At 43.0% G+C, this 13,153-nt stretch overlaps 1 protein-coding gene across 1 annotated transcript in view; it reads right to left on the bottom strand.

Moving 5' to 3' along the window:
* actn4 (actinin, alpha 4) overlaps positions 1-11,982 on the bottom strand; it is a 46,772-nt gene extending 34,790 nt beyond the window's left edge. The window contains exon 1 of the mRNA XM_068316555.1: positions 11,078-11,982. Within this exon, the coding sequence (XP_068172656.1) occupies positions 11,078-11,200 (123 nt within the window). The 5' untranslated portion in view covers positions 11,201-11,982. The remainder of the gene's footprint in view (positions 1-11,077) is intronic.
* Positions 11,983-13,153: the final 1,171 nt, after the last annotated feature.

Genomic DNA, 13,153 nt, shown 5'->3' with positions numbered 1-13,153 from the left:
TCCTTACTTGGGTAGACATCTGTTTCATTAAGGTGGGGGTGACACACACACACACACACACACACACACACACACACGCACACACACGCACACACACGCACACACACGCACACACGCGCACACACGCGTCTGTCTTCCAGGCCTGACTCAGAGGGTTTGTCTCACTGTTTGCATGTGTAGCTGCTTTATATTTGAAAATAGGAAGGAGTGGAAAGCCATAAAATCCACCAAGCCCCCCTCTTTCTTCCACTACTACGGCTCCCATGGGGGAGCAACACAGTGCTGCAGTCATTCTTCCTCCAACTCCTGATTTCTACTCATCCTCTCCTATTCCGAGGTGAGATTTACTCTAAGGGGATACACAAGTGCTTCATCGAATATCAGGAGTTGTTCAGTTCAACAGACATGTGGCTTCTTCTTTCTGGGAGCTGAATGTCTTAGGCAATAATATACTTTCATAAATGTTAAAGAAGACTGACGTAACAAACCAACAATGATAAGGAGAGAAAGCCACCAGGCCCACTGCTGCAGCATGAAAAAGCCTAATTTCATTTAAAGTAACTTAACACAGACATAAAAGGGCTTTTCAAGTATTTAAATATCCCAATAAAGAAATTTAGGTCGTGAAATATTAAAGTTCGTGCACGAGCCCAAATTTTATTCCACAGTTCTTCATTGTGTTGTTAAACAGAACAATTAAAAGTGATTCTAAATCCCATATGTCTTTTTTTTTTTTAAAGCTCCAGGCTTTTAGTCTCTAACAGACGAAGATTAAAAAAAAACCCAGATTGCAGTTAGGAAGGAGCCCAGGGTCGGTCCTGGAGACGTCTGAGCAGAAACATGTGTATTATGGAATGTACATATATTATCCACCATACAGATAGGAGGCCTTGAGCTGAACTTGCGGGCACAGGAGAAAAAAATTGGCATTGCATCACAAATAGACAGAAACATTGGCATGCTGGCCAAGTCCTAAAATAGTGACACCCACTCCAGTTATCCTCTTTTGTCTGTGACTGTTGTCTTAACGACTCTGACAAGGACACAAAAGGTAATAGAAAAATGCAAAACATGAATGTGGAATCATCTGATGAGTTCCCTTAAACTAAATAATAAAACAGAAGAACCTGAAGGATTGGTAAATATTTTATACTGCTGTGATGTTCTCTAAAATCATCTCAGTCTCCATCAACAGCAACCAAGAAATGCCTCTAATTCAGCAGCACAAACTCATTGCGCTCAAGTTCACATGAGTTTAAATATGGTAAATTATCCCATTATCACACAAGCACATTTACAATATCATATTTTGCTAGTGAACAATGGATAATTTTTATCAGACATTTAAATATACAGAAGAAAAGCCTTTTTATACCAGACTAACGGACCAAAGTCTTCTTTGAAACTGAAGACACATCACCATAATGCTTTATAATGCTTTATGTGCATGTGTCATATAAAGAGCAGAGGCGACCCCTGTGTGACTGTGTGGGTTTGAATACCTCTATGTAGGCAAACAATGCACATGTCCCAGTAGGCCTCTCCTCCTCACCTCTTTGCCCACTGCCCCAGTAAGAAAGCTGTTAAATAATACAACATGAAGCTCGCTGAGGATATCAGAGACGAGGAGACAAACACATACACTTTGTATGAATCATGCTCTATGCCCCATCTGGTTATGCTTTCAAAGCTACTCTGATACATGGAGGCTCTGGTCTCCAAACTGATGCAGACAGGACCCTAAGGTGACGTCCCATTAGGGGGAGGTTCAGCTATGCTTCCAGTGCTGACGATGCACAAAAATAATGCCTGAAAAAAGAACAAAAACCACAAGAACTGATGTGAAACGGGTAAGGGTTGAGACACTGTGCAGCAGTGATACAAAAATCATGTGCAGATGAACCAAAAAATGGTTTTACAAGAGGCGCAGTGTTCCCAGGCCAGTGCAGTAATGTCCATTTAGACATCATGTGTTTCTCAATGGTGAAACTGGCCTTGATTGTTAATGACTTGGATGAGGCTCCTTTCATAGCCATCATAATGGCAGCTATCACATGACAATGTTATGCATTAACCAGTTTACATGGTGAATGTTTCAAATTGGTGTTTTATATCGTGCTTGTGCCAATTTCAATTACATGTGTCATAAATCACATTCTGTATTTCCTGTTTTATTGTATAAAGTATTTGAAGTCTTGGGAGTTTTTTCTTTGTTAGAATTTTAAAAAAGGTTCAAAGTTTGCAGTAAACAAATGAAGATATAATCCACTTATTTTATTTTTTTGAAAAGAAGGAACTGGTTTCTCAAGAAACCATTTAAATTTTTCATTTAATTTTTTTTAAATATGGTGTACTGTGCAAATACAAACAGCACAATAAGAACTTTGCTTAAATAGTGTAAAAGTGGTTGATTTGATAAAAAGAATAAGCAGAGAAAATAATTCTGTTTTTATTATTTGTTTCTATTATCATGACAGTTGGTGCTGGTCTAAATGCATTCGAGTGTTTAAACTGATGTAGACCCGGACAGACTCATGTGGTCAAGTGTGGCACGATAGACACGATGTCAAACGCTCCATCCAGACGATAACACCCCCCCAGACATCCACCCTGAGCGTGTTCCAGAAGAAGCGTGGCGCCTTACCGCTGCAGCTCCCTCTTCGCTAGCAGACTAGCGCAGCCTGTTTGTTGCTGTTTTTTACCTCCCTCACACACCGAGGCCCTGGGGGAGAATAACCTGTATAGGTGTGGCCATGTGTGCATCCATCCAGCTCTGTCCTAAAGAACAACATCATTTTTTAGAATATGGTTTGATTTCTCAATAGTGAGCTGACTGAAACTAGACAAGAAAATAAAAAACAATTACAGCCTTACAAAATTCCAATGAAGGTTTTACAGTTTTTCTTTATTTTAGCAGGAGATATGGTAAAAATCTTAGCCAGAATTTGTTTGTGGATAGCTGTAAGAAATGTGTTTAAGTTTTCAAACTGAATCGGATCAAACAGCCACCTCCCTTGTATATTGTACTGTATATCTACATGCATCCATCACAGTCTCCCATTTATCCCAGATATGTGTCAGATCTGGATATAATCCGGTGATCTGTGATGGGATGTACGGTAATCTCTGGATCAGTGGTGATGGTGGACTGGTCTGTTCCAATCTGGCAGACGCTGTTTCGGAACCGTGCCAGCCTATGGAAGACGACCAGATTGAGGATAACCTCAGATGGTGTGAACGATTAATTCTTACTGTGAGGCTGAGATGGTTATGATAATATTCTCTTTAAATATCTGCACCGTAAGCTTTACTGAATACAGAGCTTCTTTCTGATCAAATTTCTTATTGATTCTGACCTCTCTCTCTGAGGAGCAGGATGACAGCAGAGCTCTTAAATGTTCTTTCCAAATTCCAAAAGCACAGAGCCTGCAGAGCGCTGGACTGTCGGATGCAGACTCACAGTTGCATGTATAAATGCTTTTTGCAGCAGAGGAGGTAGATGAGATAACAGACTCACAAAGTGAGACTGCCCTGCATGTTGTACTGTCCACATTTCTGAAAACTACCAACTAAACTTGAGGCTTTGTATTTTCACATTCAAGGTAGACCAAATGTAGTGAATGAAACAATTACATGTAAATTTACTGCCTTAAACTGTTTTTTCCTGAACAAGAACAGCTGCAGCTGTGAATGGAATATGAAGGTCTTTGTTTTGAATCATTATAAGTAAGGCCCAATTAGACGCCTACAGCAGAGGTGTGAGGTTACTGCAATCTCTCCATTTAAACACTACTGAGGCTTTTGTTTATGGGGAACTTGCTAAAAGCAAAGTTGAACTGCAGCTGAATGCTGTGTTTTTTTCTAAATGTTCCTCACTTTATTTCCCTTTATGTCAAAACGAACTCCATTTACAAAAACAATGAATAGTTTCAGAAGTCAAGCCACCTGTGCCGTGTGAGGACGTGAGAGTCGTCAGCATTTGTTCAACTGTGTTCAGCGTCTGTCTCATGCAGAAAAACCCACAGCTATGTGAATGCCGGAAAACCTCACTAATAACCGCCCCACTCACACACACACAGACCCATAATATAAAAGGGCCACTACCCGCTACACAGGCATCTAAACACACACACCTAAACACACATCCTTTCTACTGCCACCTTCCTACAAACATCCCCCGCCAAACGATCCAGAAGAGTGAAGTAGAACACACACATTGAAACGATCAGAGAAGTAACAAGTACTCTACTGAAACAGAGATCCCAGTCATCTGTAGACACACACACACACGCACACCCTCTGGTAAGTGATGATCCTGCATCGTTCATCAATCCTCAATCAGTCCTCAATCAGAACAGCCAGTTATAGGAAATAGAAACCGTCCATCAACAGATGTCAGAAGTAAGCCTCCACAAACCAAACACTATTATTACATTATACTCATATCTGTACACAGACAGTAACACTTGTACAGAGAAACTACACCAAGCACTGAGATGGAACTTCTGATTTTCATTCCAGACTAATTTTTCCATTATTCATTTAATCCAGAAAAGAAGAAAACTCTTGGAGCCAACGGAGAATTCCTTCATCCATTTAGAGGCCAAAACGTCAAGATATTTACTTTACAGTGACACAAAGCAGGAAAACTGCAACGTTTCAAAATGAACTCAGTGATGAACTAATGCTAAGTATGAGATCTTTGATCTTACAAAATAATTGTTTCAACACAACCAGCACATTGTGTCTGCAGAAGAGAAGAGCGCTTTGAGATGACGGAAATCCAATGGAGTAAAATCAGAACTGAGGTCAGTGGAAATACAAGATGCTGAAACTGTCACCAATGGTTCTTTTCCACAATGGCAAACGGATCAAAGCGATTTACAAAAATAAGCACTGTATTCAGGGAATGAAAGACCCACCTGCAATCTGAACTTTACAGGAAATAGATGTTTGAAACACACACAGGCTTCACCAGAGCGACAGGGTTGTAACAGTTGACTTCCTGCAGACAGCTTTTCCAAACTGCATGTGAAATTCCTGAGAAATTCCAGTTTTTGCAGAATTAGTAAAGTAAAGAAATGGTTTCCCTGCTATACTCTTTTAAATCGCTTTGTTCAGGGTTAGGGTCAGGGTCACGGGGGACTCATGAATGGGGGTCTGAGCTCAAAGCTAAAGCCATCAACATGCGTGCTGGCAGCCAACCAAAAGGAAATTCTTATTCCCTATTGTTGGCAATTTCTATTCATCAGAGGAAAAAACATTTAGCGATCCTCATAATTATGCATGCAGCAGCAGCCAAGAAGTAAGCTCATAAACGCAGCCACAACATCAGGTCATGTCAGCCATAACTTGGATTCAAGGGCTGAAGGAGTTTGACACGAGATCCACCCGAGTCTTCCTCAGTGTGGCGTCTTCCTCACACCAAGACTGGGAGAGAAACAGACCGTAAAGAAATCTCTATGGATGACACTCGGCTCCGCCAACACTTCACACAGGCCTACAGCCAACCAGTGTCAATGTTCAGACCCCGGGCTAGCTGGTGCGCTACAATCTTTCATCCGATTGGTCAACGGGACTATACACAAAAACAGCGTTTCCCATGAACGCTCAGTGACAGGACGGCGTCTAAACAAACAAATATTTGGTGCAGTGACCTTCACCGTCCTATGACTGACAGAAAACTCTTACTTCCCCTGACCGGGGCACCCTGAGCCCCCCCTTAAAGGAGAGTTCTCCTCATCTCCAGCGCACAGGCCACATCTGCAATCCTAAAAACCCCCAATTGTTTTTTTTTTGTTCCCCTGTTCGACAAAAAAACAGGATACCCCCTCCCCCCTTACTAAACCCCCCTCCCACTGGCCTAGCAGGCTATAAATGGGCCACCAAAGGAATGTCTCCCCCCCTGCACGCTGCCTCCCCACCACCAATGGTAGAAGAGCGAGACAGAGGGGTTACATTCCTCTCTGTTGTCCCTTCGCTGGCCGTCTGTTTGACTGACTGGTTGGTTGTTCGGGGCTTGGAGCTGATGCTGGGGGACGGTCAGCTGACAGAGGCTTTCCCACAGCTGACCTGGAATCAGCTGGTAATGAGGGAATGACTAACAGCTACACTTCCATGATCTAACATCCATGAAGACGTCTACTGTTACAACTTAGAAGAATGAACATTAACTTCTCTCTGTGCATTAGCTTCAAACAAGACTGTTCACATCTGGAAAAGGAGACTTATAGTTTATTCTCTGTGAGCAGGAGTAGCTTCTGAACATGCAAATGGATCAATACTGATAAGAATTAGAAAGGGATAAATCAACAGATAATTTACCTCAAAATACCAGAAAACAGTACAAACATCTGAACACACACGCTTCCAGTCAATACAGACAGACCAACAGAAGATGATGCTGGCCAAGACCTAAACTGAAGGTGTTATAATGATCCCTGAACACACTGATCGGCTGCGTATCAGGACAACATCTGGTGAACTGCCGTTTAAAAATCAACACCATCGAATAAGATCACAGTAGTGATGACTTAGTAGTGTCAGCATGCACAGAACGTGTACACGAAGCTGGGCTGTGACTTTTCACATGAGCTGTGTTTTGCTGTTGACAATACTTAGATGGCATTTTCCAATCTCACTTCTGGTACCTGAAATGTTGCTCTCACAAAGATAAATTGGTGAAACGCAACAGAACTTACTGGTTTCTGAGTGAAACGGTAGCTGTGTAAACGGTTCTTTAACAGGATGTATTGTATTTTCACATTCAACACTAAGCATATTATATATATATATATATATATATATATATATATATATATATATATAAAACCAGTATGATTATTCAACTCTGTTTACCCGAAGCACAAGTAGCAGAAGTAACTTCAGTGCAGAATTCAGGTTGCAAATGAGGAGCAGGATGTCTGCTCAGTAGCCTTTTTTGATAAACAGCTTTCTTTCAACACGAATATGATTCCTCTTGTAGTGGCGGTACCCCCGCCAGGTTGATCCTGCTCTACTGAATCAGCCAGACAGCCAATCAAAAAGCGCCTGTTCCTTCATTTCCCTCCAAATGGCGTTGAGGATGCAACATTTTAGCGAGCAGGCTACTTAGTCCACATTCCTCAAACGTTTTAGGTCTCTTTTGGATTAGAAAAGCCAGGCTGGAAGAGAAAAATAGCTTGGCAGCATATTATGAAACCAGATCATAGGCGGTGCAGAGGCGATGGCAGGATGCACTGTCTGATCCATTTGTCCTGACAAAAATGTCACTTGCAGCTCGTCCTGAGCCAACCCAGGCCATCTGAACCAGCTCCGCCTGCCTGCCAGCCCGTCTCACACAAAGCATGTGAAAGTGGGCAGCAAAAGAACAAACAGACATTGTGTCCAGCTGCCCACCTTGGCAGTAATGGGAAAAAATGTGTGTATTTGTGTTGTAGGTCTGGGTGCTGGTAGGGTGTATCAGGAGAGGAAGACTACCACTGAACTCCTACTGCTGGCTTTGTGACATTGGGAGGACGTAGAGTATCGACTTCAAGCAAACTAACGTTATTAGAGATGGAAAAAAAGGATATATGGGTGTGTTTAAATATTCCCTACTAAACACAGATATAAAAGGACTGTTTGACCTGTAAAGTAAAAAGCAGAGGGACGTTATATCAAATCCTCCCACCTACTCTCAGTCCTCCATCGATCACAGTAGTGAACATAGTCTTTAGCAGCATATCTAATGTTGCTGTGATTCCCAGGTGACCATTTTTCAAGAAATCACCGAACAACTGCATGATGGCCGGACGGAGGGACTAATCAGCCTGACATTAAGAGGACATTACCTTAACAAATCCATACAGTCAGTCAGCAGTGTTGCCAACTGCCCGGGGTCCTTTGGCTTGAATGCTTTACTGCTTTGCTTGTCAGCTCATCCACCCACATCGCTCTACTTAAGCCCTGCCTCATGAGAAGTGAAATATGTGCAACATTAACTGTCGCTTAGAAGCTGGATTTGCATGTTCCTTCTGTCACACTGCAGAGTTGCCATAAAGCCCTCAGTGGCGTCACGTCGTACTCCGACATGTTTCAACTTGTAGTGGAGAGCAAAGACTTAATGACATGTTTTTCAAGCGAGAAGTGTCGCCTGCGAAAAGCTTCAGCTCACTGGACTCCTCTGGGCTCAGTCCAGGTACTCTGGGGTGTTGAGAAATGTACAAGAAGGACAACTGGAAACATTGCAATGACAAAACTCTGATTCTGCCAAAGAAACACAGACTTGCTCTGAACAACTATTTCCTATCTTCAGCAGACCCCCAAAACAAGTTCTTCTTGAGTGAATCTCTGGTCTGCAGGGCTGGAAACACATTAGAAATCAAATGGAGTTTGGAAACAACAGCACAAGCTGTCCACCTTCTTTACCACCTGCAATTTTACTTTTTGTCGGTTCACTGACAAAATAGACAAATGACGTACGCACAATGAATTACTGAAAAATTCAGATGAAACCCAAATTATGTGGATTTCTTCCATTAGCTGAGGAAATCAACACCTCCAGTGCCGTTTGTTCCCAACATCAACCGAGAACTATTGTCACATCTAGTTGCATCCTCTTGTTGTTCTTGTTCTAACAAGCCAATAGAAGTAATAACATCCCCATCAAGGCTGTTTTCCCTGTCGTTCATTACTTAACACAATGAATGAGTGAAGTATGACGAGTATTTTACCTTACAGACACACCATAAGGACAAATCCATTCACGCACTTACTAATTCTACATATCTCGATATTCCTGTTGGTGGTATTTTCTCACTTTCGCACAATAACTGTCACAGGGTGAATATACACCACAGGAATTTGCCCTGGGTTTCCTTGGCGTGTGAGAATGGCAGAAATCACACCTGAAAGTGGGACGTGTCCCCACCTGTAAAGGTTCTCAATAAACCAAACACCCAGCGAGGTCTCATTAATACAGAGTAATAATGGACCTCAGGCCCGTTTGAATAACACGCCTCACTCTGTTAATGATTGGTGGGTTAGTTTTCCTTTTAAATACACTTTGGCCTGTGTGGTCTCTAGACAAACACACACAGGCCCAACAGATGACTAACCAGCAGGGCTTGAAAGTGAAGGACTGGACACACCAGGTCGAACGCAGTCAACCTGCTCCGAGCTATGATGCTTAGTGGCCTGATTAAAATTTGTGTTTCAATGCTCGGCATGCTGCCACGCCACTCCAAAGCATGCCAGTCATCTTCTGAGATAGTCAATAAGACTGTCTGCATAGCATTGTTCAGACACAAACACAATAACATGCCATCACAATCGCACCACACTGTTAGGCTAGGTTCTTGAAGATTCGAAGATTTAGGTCACAAATCAGACAACTAGGATTTTAGTTCAATTGGTGGAATGGGTCAAAATTTGACCATCAAGATCAGGCATGTACCCGCCATCCATTTCCATTTTGAAATCTATCAGCACAATAGGAACACTGGGTTAGAAAGCAGGTCAACAGAGTCCATTAAATGTAAGTGGGGGCCATTAATTGCCATCCTTGGAGAACCGTTCACAGGTAACCAACACATTACAAGGCACATCAGCACTTATTGTTGCTCAGCAGAATCTATTAAAGACTGTGAAGCAGGAGGAGGAAGAGCTGGGTGTAGAATGCTGGGTAAATATTGGAGTCAGCTGGCTGGTTGAAGGGGGTGATGAGTGGTGTGACTGTTGATAACTGTGATGATGATGATGATGATGATTGCATGACAAATAACAGGGTAAGCAGAAGCTCATGCAGCCAAGTGGTTTAACGTTACCTGGTGTTGAAATAGTAATGTAGAGCGTTAGTGAAGGTGAAATCTGGCTTTGGGAAGCATCAGATTTAACAGCGGTTGTGCTCAGCTCCTCATTGCACACAGCAGGAGTCTGGTGTAGTTTTAACACCAGGGTATTGATCACTTGGGCTACATTCACATCACCAGGCTAGACTGACTCAAGTTTAGCAAATTTTCCTCCACACAGCTTAACAAGAGATGATCAGATCATCAGCTGATTGCAATCTGCTCATCAATAGCTGACAACTCGCTTGCTCCCATCAAGAGCAAGATATCATTCACATGAAATCATTCACAAAATAAAAACAATGATGCTTTTAATCTGAAGGATGCCCTGTTGGTATGGTGCGTTCAATGCCCTCTCTCTTCAGGCTGTGGACAAATCTGTGATGATTTTACATGGTCACATTACTTAATGGAATGTATGACTGCTTTCAAAGGAGCAATAAATCCTAAAATACCTTCAAGTTTTAAAAATAGTTGCCGCCATACGAGGAATTCCAGCAGTAGGCCATGGGTTGTAATGTAAATCCCTCCCAGGTGCTTCTGCAACCTGCCTGCTGCTGACAAAAAGACGACTCGCTCTGTTCTTACGTCACAAAAATGAGCGAGATGTACAGTTCAATTATCTCCGTGTCGGCCTTGAACCCATCACATCCATCTGGTTCTGCAGGGAGCAGCGGAACGCCCCCGTCCTATCGGCCTTCGACAACCCAGCCGAGCAGGAAGACAAGTGATAACATCTTAATAACATATTAAACCCTCCAAACATCTCAGTCTGAAGCCCAAAATGTCTGCACAATCTCGGTTTTCATACAGCATTGGAAATAATGTGGCGTCCCGCTTCCGTTCCGGAAGGATATGGAGGAAAAAAAGTGCTGGGAAAAAATGACCCTTGGAAGAGTGAAGCTGCTCCTCGGGTTAAAGACGGGCTTGGTTCTGCACACACAACCAATTACTAATACATTCAAGTGGCAGACGAGCTGCAGAAAAGGACTCAGCCTTTAACGAAGTTAGAATGAACGGGGTGACATTGAACACAACCTCTGGCCGAGCTGGGAAGACAGGCGGGCTGGGGCTGCCACAAAGACGGGCATTGGGGGCAGCTGTGGGGGCAAAACCAAGGGCCGTACTCGGTGTCTGACCTCCACTCCACATCTCAGCACCTCTCTGTCATTTTCTTTCCGCCCGCCGCCCCCTCCTCTCGGCTCGGATCCACTCGGCCCACCCGGGCCCGGCGTCGGCTTACTCACCTTCACCTGCTGCTTCTCCCAGGTCGGGTCCAGCAGAATGACGCGGTCCCAGTCATTCTCCTGCTCCATGTAGGACTGCTCGGCTGCCGGCGTCTGGTTAAGCGAAGCGTGATAATCTACCATGTCAGCAGAAGAAACCTGAGTGCGCCACGGAGAGACTGTCACGGGGAAAAAACGTAGAAAAATAAAAATGGAAAGAAGCAACGACGGGCCGAATCACAGAGATGGGGTGGGGGTGAAACACGACCAGGACAGGCTTTCTTCTCTCGCCGCTATCAGCAGGCAGTGCTTTATTTAATGTGACGAGTAACCGGCGTGTGCAGCCACAAAATCCCCGCTACTGCTGTGGGAAGAAAAGCTTTCCCTCTGAACAGTGTGGCTGCTGGGAGGACCCGGCCGCTCCTACAGGCTGCAGCTACACCGCAAAGACGGACGAGCCGAGCAGCACCGCTTCCGGTTTGATCTTTCAAAGTACTTGAACCGCGCAGTGCACTGGCGTTGCGCCCGGAGTTTCCCCCACCTCACGCCCTAAGCCAGCTGAGATAGGCTCCAGCGAATGAAGCGGTAAAGAAAATGGATGAATGGATCCCGAAAAAGCCAGTGTCCAAATTGTTTTTGTTGTTTGTCATTTTTGAAATTGTCTACCTTCCTACCCCAAAGTGATGAAGTTTTATTTTGAAGCCCGATCAGATAGTTTCCGGTGTTCACCAGTGCAGTTGTACGTACACTGACACATCTGTCTCCTGTAGCGGCTATAGGCTCAGACAGCTGATGAATATTCATGTTCCGTTTGAAAGCGAGCTGGTGCAACGAATATATACTGAATTTGAAATACAGTAGTGAAACACAAAACAGCTGAAAAATGAATAATAACTGCGCGTAATTCCTTTGGTTAGCTGTCCCTCTGGTGTGGGCCAGATTATTTTAAAATGTGGTAATTCACTAAATAAAATTGCTAAGCATTTTTTGTCATTTGTAATAATAACAAATCCAAATAATAATAATACAGGATTATTAATTACTCATAAATTAAAGTACATCTTTACAGTCACAACATCAGTGAGTATATTAATTTCATTTAAAACATTTTACTGAATTTTCTGCCCTTTAGAGACCATTTCTTGTGAAACATCAAATAATGTATTAATTCCATCGGCAATAAAAGAAATTAAACAATCCGAAGAGGGGGAAACCCATCTCTAGTTCATTTACAGCCTGTGAGCATCACGGGGTCATGATCCAGACGACTGGGGAACCACTGACCCGGAGCAATGGCACTCATAAATCTGGGCTCCAGTATGATCTCTTTACCAGGCGGGGGTGTGGGTCGGTTTGGAGGGTGAACGTCCTGCCTGCAGGAGCACCCATAAAAAATAGGTCATACCCCAGCTGTCCTGTTCAATGAACATTACTTCACCATACTATGACAGGACCTTTGCTGCTCCGCTGTTGTCATGTGATGCCATCTAGTGCAAAGCTGCTCATAGCGGCTCTGTGATTGGTCAACACGGACTCAGTAGGGACAAGCCACTTATGAATGGACTGTTTTTATGCTTTAAAGAGGAACACAACAAAGACAGAACGATGTATAGACGGTTAATTGTTATCCGGGGGGGCTGCTATGAATGCCAAACTCAAAAATCAAACTACTATATTTGAATTTTGTGTGCGAAAGCAGCATTCTCACATGATAGCCTACAAAAAATTCACTTGAATTTAATCATATAAACATCCTTAAAAGCATTGGCTTTCCTCTGAACTTGAAGTAGAGTTTGTACCGTGTTCCTAAGTGACTTCCTCCAGATACAACCTGAATTTCTCATACGGAAATGAAAGAGTGGAATAAACTCAACTGGAAATGGATTTGAGTCTCATCAGCATAAATTTCAAATACTAACAATATTTTTTGGACTTCAGGTAGGGTAACCTATCTGTGCACTACAAATTATACCACATTTAGGTACTAGCTAAATGTGTGAAAAGCACATTTTTTCTTCCAGACTAACATACAGTATGTAATCATTAATAAGAATTACTTAATAAACTAAGTTTGATTAGTTTGGGGCTGCATCAACC

The sequence above is a fragment of the Antennarius striatus genome, chromosome 6 (assembly GCF_040054535.1).
Source record: "Antennarius striatus isolate MH-2024 chromosome 6, ASM4005453v1, whole genome shotgun sequence".
Lineage (NCBI taxonomy): Eukaryota > Metazoa > Chordata > Actinopteri > Lophiiformes > Antennariidae > Antennarius > Antennarius striatus.
This window is presented reverse-complemented; position numbering and strand designations above follow the sequence as displayed.